Source organism: Myripristis murdjan, chromosome 11 (assembly GCF_902150065.1).
Source record: "Myripristis murdjan chromosome 11, fMyrMur1.1, whole genome shotgun sequence".
Lineage (NCBI taxonomy): Eukaryota > Metazoa > Chordata > Actinopteri > Holocentriformes > Holocentridae > Myripristis > Myripristis murdjan.
Genome location: NC_043990.1, coordinates 19,763,160 through 19,772,198, shown reverse-complemented (window position 1 = coordinate 19,772,198; position 9,039 = coordinate 19,763,160). Strand labels below are relative to the sequence as shown.

Below are 9,039 nucleotides of genomic sequence, written 5' to 3'. Positions count from 1 at the left end.
CATGCCATTTAGCAGCAAAAGTGGTTTTCTATGCGTGCGTGTGTGAATGCCAACATTGTGTTTATTGTGTGTGTGCCCGTTGACCTATAGTTTGTGTGTGCATTCTCATGCTTATTTCATGTCTATTTTCATATGTGCATTACATGAATGTGCACCTGTGGCACAGGCAGGTTATTTCCCAACCTGCACTGCTTCCCTCAAAAGCCAGTGCCTGCACTCTCAAAATTGCACCCTCAATTTTGGTTTGCTTACTACAATGAATTTGCTTCTTGCTGGGTCAGTTGTGGATTTCCCTGAACTCAGAGTTATGGCTTCAGGGTTGTATATAGGGAAGCTGGTTCATCATGAGCATTCACTTGCAGGGAGAGCTGCAGTCTACTGCTGGCCTCTCTAAAATCGCTGACAATAATGAGGAAATCTGCAATTTTTTTTTCCTTTTGTTCACTTAAATAAATTTGTCATATGTTGAGTTTGTAATTTATTAAAATTTGCCCCACTTGCCTTAGTGCACAGATGGTGCACAGATCAGAGGAGTTTCTTTCATCTTCCTGTCAATGAGTTTTTAAGTGCTTTTCCAGCAATCAGCTCTGTATGTGTTTAATGTACACAATCATCAGCATTACTCCGGCCACCCAGGTTTCTCTCTCTCTCTCCCTCTCTCTCTCTCTCTCTCTCTCTCTCTCTCTCTCTCTCCTCCCTCTCCTTTCTCTTTCACTCTCTTGCCCTCTTTCATCTGCATACCTACAGCTCTGCTCTGCACTTTGACGAATCTGTCAGAAAAATATAATAATAAAATATTTAGTTGTGCCATGGGTATTGTCCTGTCGGGCTACATAACTAAACATGAGATCATTTTTTCCAGACCCAAAAGCTTTTTTTTTCCCCCCTCTTGGCTTATTTATTTTTCTGTGGTTTTGGGAGGTTGTGGCTGAATGTCTGATGATCTGCTGTGTGTGTGTTCCTCTCCTTTTCCTTCCTTCACCTCCTTTTCTCCTCTCAATTTATAAGCAAAAGGTATAGGGGGTGATAAAAATACATTTTTTAATTCACATACGCACATTTTTCCATAGTACATCATTGTGCTTGTTTGCTCATACACATGCACATGTTGACTTCATTCGGCCCCATTCCTTCAGTCTTACTTTTTCTTCGCAGTTGATGTTCTACGTTGGCTGGTTTCTATCATAATAGCTGCAAAGAGTAAAGATTAAGTCAAAGTAATCCTAGTTTCTTTCCCTGTGTGTTTCCCCTGCCATATTTCTCCAGTGATTTTGGGTGTAGGAGTGTCAGTTTGGTCTCAACACTGTCTAGACGTCTGTGAGCCTCCCATTACCTTCTGATTATACTGAGTCCTATTAATATCACTGGGCAGGCTGGCCAAGACAGGGCACACACGTAAAACCCACAAACACTAACAAGGCAGACAAACATAATAAGATTTTTTTTTTTTTTTTTTATCAGACTGTCCAAAGTAACAGCAAATAAAGTATGAATGTGAAATATGCACAGAAGTATTCCGAGTTTGAAACATGTGCAGAATGAATTTCTAAAAATATCAGTGTGTATACAATATAAGGCAATAAGAGGATATGAGAATATGAAGAAAACAAACTTACTCGATGTGTAAAATATTTAGGTCAAGAGAGGGGCATACATTTAAGGGGAAAGTATCTGTGTGTTTTTATGTGTGCATGCATGCAAGCACACACACAGACAGACACTCTATGCACTCACACACAGACACACTCACACTCACACACACTGACCCAAATGCAGGGAAGACGGGGCCAGATAAACAAACCTTGCAGTGATGGTTGGACTTGGGAGGAAACATGATTCTTTGTTATCTGATCTTATCTCATCTTATTAGGTGTTATATTAAGACATTTCACTGATGACTCCTTGAGCTAACCACAAGGTAATAGACACATGAAACCAGACACACACACACACAGACACACACTATTCCCTTGAGTAGGGTGATGTTGCAGGTAACACCCGTCTGTCGTCGCCAGGGTGACTTAAGGGCAGTGGGGCAAGTGTCGGGTGCCAGGGAAACAAACTATGGGAATCTAGCTCGCCAACCAAGAACAACGTTTACTTTTGGGTTAACAGTGTATGTGTGTTAGTATATGCACATGCTTGTGAGCGTGCATGCTTGTATAGATGGACACTGGTCCCTTGGGAAACAGTTTTACGCCTGCGTCTGTCTGTCTCAAACCGACTACCTGATGGAGCGAGCTCAAAGCATAAAAAACAGAGATGCAAAGCAGAGGTGCCAAAAATCTCCCAGAAATGCCTTTGAAAATGCCATAAAGGGATTTCATGGATGTCAGTAGGCCTGTGAGAGACAGGCTTTGATACGACTCAGCCCCGGCTTGGCCAAGGTGGAGGATATATGGCCACAGTTGCACGGCTCTGACTGGTGGAACACTTAAGGTTTTATGACCTGCTGCCATTTGGGGCTCTGGGAGAAAGCAGAGCACCGACCACATAACTAATTAGGCCTGGGCAGAGGGGGGTGCAAAGATGGGGATTTGTGGATTGAGGGTTGAGGATGTGGTGTCTCTGTGTGAGTGAATAAGTGAGTGAGGGAGGGAGGAGAAAGTCAATGTGTGGCATAAATGTGTGTGTGCATGTGTGTGTGTGCGTGTGTGTGTGTGTGCGTGTCCGTCCTGAGCCTGGACTGTTGCGTCAGGGTGCAGTTTGTTCTCCATAAAGCCTCCACAGCTCCCTTCAACCTAGGAGCCGCCAGGCCTGGAAATTTTGACACAGGAGATATGGAGGCACAGCCAACCTACACACACTCACACACACACACACACGCACACACACACAAACACACACACATTAAAGACCACTCCTAGAGGGAAGACAGAGAGCAGGAGAGGCAGACAGAGGTGTAGGAAAAGATAGTCTGGCCCGTTCAACAAAAACAACACTCCTGCTATTGTCTCATCTCCCTCCCTCCCTCTTCTTCTTCTCTCCCTGCGTCTCTGTCATAGGATCATGAAGATAAACGGCCATGCCTAGATATGAGAGTCCAGTGGCAGGAGGGTGTCAGGACTGGAATGTGTGTGAACTACACTCCGACTCCTATAAATCAGGGCGAGGGAGAGGAGCGAGAGAGGGGAGGAGAGGGGAAAGCAGATTGGGGGATGAGGGGTGGGGGGCTCAAAATGGGGGAGTGGTATGGCAAACGACAAGATAAATGAGTTGGGGGTACAGGTGCAAGAGAGGTGCAGACCAACAGCAGAAGAAATAAAGCAAAATAGAAGAATAAAGCCAGTCAGGGGTCATGGGAGGACAACTGAATCCTTCCGCCAAATCATATCCAGTGCATGTGAAGCTTTCAGATCAATATTGTCTCCTAAAGGCTGCATGTTGTGTTTGCAGTGAATACAGCAGAGGTTGCTCCTTCAGTTCATGCATTCCATTTACATTCTAAAAAAAAAAAAAAAAATGACTGTGCAATTGCAGTGGCTGGTCAAAAACACGAAAGGAGTTATTTTTCCTTCAGCTGAAGGCTAAAATGTGGGTAACATGAGCTACTATCTTTGTTCACTCTGGAGAAGTATTTAAGAAGCAGGCTTGGCCAAATAACTCAAAATGTTCAAAGTCCTTTATGTTATTCCCCATCAGACACCATCGGTTGGTGTTGCTGCAAGATAAGGAGTTCAATTCAATACAAGGAACACCGACTGTATTTTTTTCCATTATCTGGCATTGCTAATTGAAATACTCGCTAACATTATGTGTTTTAAGTTATCTATACCTTCCTTTTGTTTGGAAAAGAAACCATTAAGAGAGATATGACAAATAGATGAGTCGGCTTAATTGCAGGTCCTTATCTGTCTCCTTCTCTCAGATAAGCTCTCCCACTCTTAACACCTCACAACTAATTAGAATCCCCACTGACAGGGAGGGAGATTTGTGTGTGTGTGTGTGTGTGGAGGTGGGGGTAAAGAAAACACACCGCTCTTTAGGCTGCCTCTCAACACTTTATCACCTCACATCTACTGGTCAGCATAAACAGTTTGGTATGAGTGAGGATTTGACAGAACTGGTACAAGCCGTGGTATTAATCATGAGTCAGAATGCATTTGGCACACGCTTTCCTCCAAGCGTGATAAAAACACTTGTTAAAACACTTGTTGCAGTTTCTCAGTCTAGAGTTTGGCTCACTTAAAACCTCCAAGTTCTCTCCCAACGTGATCAGAAATCTGCAGAAATTGAAATACTGATGAATAAAAAATGAGTCAACAAAGGAAAATTCTCAAAATGTTGGCCGTTTTAATAGAAATGACCATTTACTATTCCATTTCTATCTGCGGCTTGCAATCAATGAGACACACAGCACTGTTCTGTAGGTTACCGACCATTCTCACCATATCAAAGGAGGCAAGAAGGACACACAACACAAATAATTCATAACACACACTTTGTCATTGTGCACTATGCATTTCCAGGATATAAGCACTGGGCCAAGTTCCACCGAGTACAACATTTGCTTTCCTTTTCAACCTGCACCAAGGCAACTCTACTAAGGGCTGTATTACCCCTGTTAGAGTGGCCTGAAATCCCACTCAGTGTAAACATGTTAGCTCTGCTTTTGAGCCCCATGTTGTGAGCCCTGCAACTGTCCCAGGTGATTGTCGGCTTCAGGTCTGATTGGTGAGAAGGTAAACGGGTTCCCCTACGAATTTGCAACCTGGGTAGACACAATGACACGGGACATGCTCTACATTTTATGTGGCGACTCTAACATCAGTGTAACTTGAACCTATGTGATGAAGAAAATGCGTTTCAGTCAGACAGGCTGGAAGACTGTAACACTGATTAACCTGGTGGTGAAATATGAGGTCCGGGCATTCTGCTAATGTAAACAGTGTCACACTTTTTTTTCTTTTTTTTTTTTATTTAACAGGCAGTCTTGAGTAAAAAAGAAACCCATGTGCTTGGTGTTAAAGTAGTACATGGTAGAACAGGCAGGCATGGAGAATGGAGAACTCTGTTGCTTTGCCTTCTCCTATCTAAACTCAGACAGACTTCTATTTAAACAACAGGCACAATATGGATTTAATGTCACAGTTTATTTTGTTGCTCATCTACCTTTACAATTTAAGACCTGGACGTAGTCGCTGCAAAGCCAATGGTGAACTGAGATACAGTGATTTGATTTCAATGCCGTTATGTGTCCCACAATAGATTCTGGAAACTATTTTGCGCCTCCTTCAGGCCATTTGATGGAATAACACACACACAAAAAAACATTGCTTGCTGATTGCTCCCATCATTGGCTCTTTTTCCAAGAGGGAGTGAACAGGATTACATATCTGGCTGGGATTATACAGTCCTCCTGCCTGTCTGACTCTCTGTCTCAACACATTCACAGGAGCTGAGGACAATGGAAAGAGGGAGCTGGAAAACAACACCAGCTGTTTTAAGGGACAGAAAAGCAATTGTTGATACATGTGTGTGATCATTAAGGCACATCAGTATATCCCTGATCAACAATCGTCATCATTCCTGCTGTCAGCATGACCTCAGTTTCCACACAGAATGTGACCAGTCTTTCAGGCAAACTGCTCAATACCACTTTTCCGCTTCTTCTTTGATTTTGGCGTTTCAAGTTCACTGTTCAAAGCAGATGTGACATCGCTGCCCTCTTCATGCTTCCTCTTCTTGCTTGGCTTGTCGCTCTGGTAACCGCTGGAGTCACTGCCGTGGACCTCCATGGAAGAAAGCTCGACCTCCTCCTCCTCTTCTTTAACACGCTTCTCTTTCTTCTTCTTCTTCTTCTTCTTGTTCTCACCGGCTTCGTCGCCATTTGCAGCGTCTGTTGTTCTGTTCAGCTCTGGCGTCATGTTGCTGTCCAGCTGGCTGGGGGATGTGATCGTATCCTCTGTTTCCTCCTCTTTTAACTTGTCTTCCTTCTTCTTCTTCTTCTTCTTGGGGGTGTCTTCGGGAGACTCCTGGCTGGGCTCAGCGGTCTCCTTTGTGTCTGGTGGCTGTGGCGGCTCAGCAGGGATGCTGCAGTCTGAGCTCTCACCCATCGCCAGCAGCTCCTGGACCCTGAAATAACAAAAGAACACAGGATAAACTTCAATCAGCAAATAAAGAGCTCAAATGCAAAATGCTCCATGCATCGTCCTGACAGTCATTAGATGGTTGATATTTCAGCGTGCAGTCCCTTGTCAGTTCTTCATCTGGACTCCAGGACACACACACAGAACCACACGTTCAACAGATCAGCAGGAGGTGTAGCGACCACACTGCCACAAGCCCCTCACCTTGTCCTGTCCAGCCGTCCTCTAATCAGCAGCACTCCCGCCATGTCAGCGTCAATCGCAAACACCTCAAACTCCAGCTCAGCTCCTATCTGTGGCCCTGCGTCCCTCCAGGTCTCCACAGACACCAGGTTGGGCTTGGGGATGCTGGCGTTGAAGCAGCCATGCACCAGGCAGCCCACATGACTCACCCCTAGTTTATTCACCTTACCCTGAGGAATGGATTGAAACAGGAATAAAATAATATGCATGACGACAGATAGGCTGAAGACACCGAGAGACAAAAAGTGTCTCTTTATAGGCAGAATGTCCTCTTCTGTGGTTCAAGATCAAGTTAACTTTGAGCCCTCAAGTGCACATCCAAAACGTCTCTTTCCCACACACACACACACACACACACACACACACACACACTTGCATACAAAGCATCTCACCAGTAGTTTCTGTCCTCGTTTGGGCTGAAAGACAACAAAGTTGGCCTCTATGTCCATGTGGATGTAGCCGTTATCATCATAAATGTCTCCATGCTGGCCCAGTATCCTGATGTTGTCATAAGCTAAGGGGACTCCTTTCAGACTGCAACATAAGGACAAACAAGCTGATTGAGCCTTGTGGGAAGACAAACTGGCTGTCAACAAAACAGTTTGTGTGGAGAAACCAGCAGCACCGGCAACAAGTGAGAACCAGCTTAACTTCACAAGCATGCTATTAGTTTAGCTCATGTTGAACAAACTTCAGTTTTAGTAATCAGAACAACCTTTTCAAACTGGTGCTATAGCTAATTTTATCTGACAGCTGAAGTTTGCCCACAGATAGACATGCATTATCAGGCACATCCCTGTCTGACTGTCTTCTTCCCACTTCCAAAAATAGCACACACTTACAAATGGCTTACCAATGTAGATAACAATTTTTGTCATAATATGGCTGAACACATATTTCCAAACACCAGTTCTGTTTGTCACAATCGGACAGATGCATCTGCCAAAGCCAGCTGACTTAGTGTTTCTCTGCCTTGTCAAAGTTAATGGCTACAGTCCACGCCGCCATCCAGTTAACTAACAGTGCTGGAAAAACAGGTGTGTGGTGCCATTACACAAGCAGCAGATAATACAAGAACTAAGTTATATTAACAGGGGTGTGAAACCAAACTGTAAACAACTAATCGTTCAATACGGTGCAAAATAAAACCTTAACAAAACAGCTTGGAGGTAAAAACGTCAGTGTTACAAATACACCCACTGCATCCACTAAGTGCCATACAATCACACTTTAACCTTAACTGATTAATAAATTAATATACTGAAAGTATGTCTATGTTTGTTCTAAACTACACTGCCTTGGAATAAATATTTTTTTGATTTCATACTGTTATCTAAACTCTAAATGGAAAGAAGGGTAATTTTAGCACATTCAGCAAAATACAGAGAAAACTGCAAATGGTAGTGTTACTGTCCGATAATGGATCTAGTGCTTCAACTCGAGGGTTTTATGAGCTGCCACTGCAACTGTCTCTATTACCAAAAACGGATGGTGGTGACATAAGCTATCTATTTGCCTCAACAACCACTTTTAACCACTTTTAACACTAGTAATTGTGGTTTTGTTTAGATGTTTGCTGGCAGTAACGGTGGGCTGCGCTGGTCTCGCTTGTCCCCGGTGCTGCTGAAGCCGTGTGGCGCCGTCACCTCTGGGAGAACTTGAGCAGCTCCGTGTCCAGCTCCTCCTGGATGCCCGTCCTCTTCTTCCTCAGGTACAGCGGACACAGCGCGATGTGTCTCCTGTGCGTGTTCATGACCAGGCACGAGTACGGCGCGGACAGGAGCTTGGAGGCGGCCGCGAACGACGGGATCGAGCACGTGACCTCGCCCGGGTCTTGGCCCGGTACCGCGGACAGTCCAGCCGGTTTGTCTTCGCCATTCGCCACGGAGACCTCACCGGCCATTTTCACATGTTTTGGGTCGTCTTCTGCATGCTCCAGGTTCGCCATGCTATTTCGGAAGACCGGAAGACCGACGAGCGGCAACTTCCGCTTTGAGGAAGGAAAACGTTGGTGACATGTTTAAAAAAAAGTTTGTTTATGTCGCCCCCATCTGGAGCGGATGTGGTACGGCAGTCGGGAGGGCGTTTGTGTAAACATGATGGCATCAATCTTAACCTGTAAACTACCAGGTTGTATCAAAACAATCAAATGTACTGTTTTATGCACTTATCTTGATATGTCCAGTGTTTTATTATTATTATTATTATTATTATTAAGCTGTGATTTAAAGTAGAATAAATCCATAAATCCATGTGTGTGTGTGTGCAGTTAGAGGTGGGATGGGAGGGATGCTCCCTTTGTCCTTGACATTGTATAATTTAAGTTTTTGGAGTAAGCTGTGAGGGGGGAAATGATGTATTACCTTTCCCGCATGCCCTTTGTTAAATTGCTAGTCTTGCATCAACTACCATGACAGCAAGGATGCTGTAAAGCTGTTTATCCAATAAGAGGCATTCATTGATTCTGTATCCTATTCTTACCCGCAATGGCACAATGAGATCATTAGGGTGACCTGGGGTGTCAATTAGTTAGACTCTAGCCAGGGCAAATCACACACCAACATGCCCAAGCACGTGCACGTGCACTCAGACACATACACCCATCTCATGCACACTGGCATACACACACACACACACACACAAACTCATTATCACAAACAGACTAATCTTGTGTTACTGTTTTCTGACAGAGCAGCACCAAAGGAGG

At 44.3% G+C, this 9,039-nt stretch overlaps 1 protein-coding gene across 1 annotated transcript; it reads right to left on the bottom strand.

Annotated features, from left to right (window-relative positions):
* Window positions 1-4,276: 4,276 nt before the first annotated feature.
* Window positions 4,277-8,323, bottom strand: polr1f (RNA polymerase I subunit F). Its single transcript, XM_030064176.1, has 4 exons — window positions 7,979-8,323; window positions 6,725-6,866; window positions 6,294-6,502; window positions 4,277-6,075 (listed from the first exon to the last, which is right to left on the bottom strand). The coding sequence occupies exons 1-4, from the start codon at window positions 8,278-8,280 to the stop codon at window positions 5,577-5,579; spliced, it is 1,152 nt and encodes a 383-aa protein (XP_029920036.1). The 5' UTR covers window positions 8,281-8,323; the 3' UTR covers window positions 4,277-5,576.
* Between the last annotated feature and the right edge of the window lie 716 nt (window positions 8,324-9,039).

Excerpts from the sequence above, each read along its gene's own strand:
- polr1f (XM_030064176.1), bottom strand. The coding sequence starts at position 8,280 with ATGGCGAACCTGGAGCATGCAGAAGACGACCCAAAACATGTGAAAATG. Across the intron at positions 6,503-6,724 it reads AACGAGGACAGAAACTACTG|GGTAAGGTGAATAAACTAGG; the intron begins GTGAGATGCTTT and ends TCCATTCCTCAG. Across the intron at positions 6,076-6,293 it reads GGACGGCTGGACAGGACAAG|GGTCCAGGAGCTGCTGGCGA; the intron begins GTGAGGGGCTTG and ends TTGTTATTTCAG.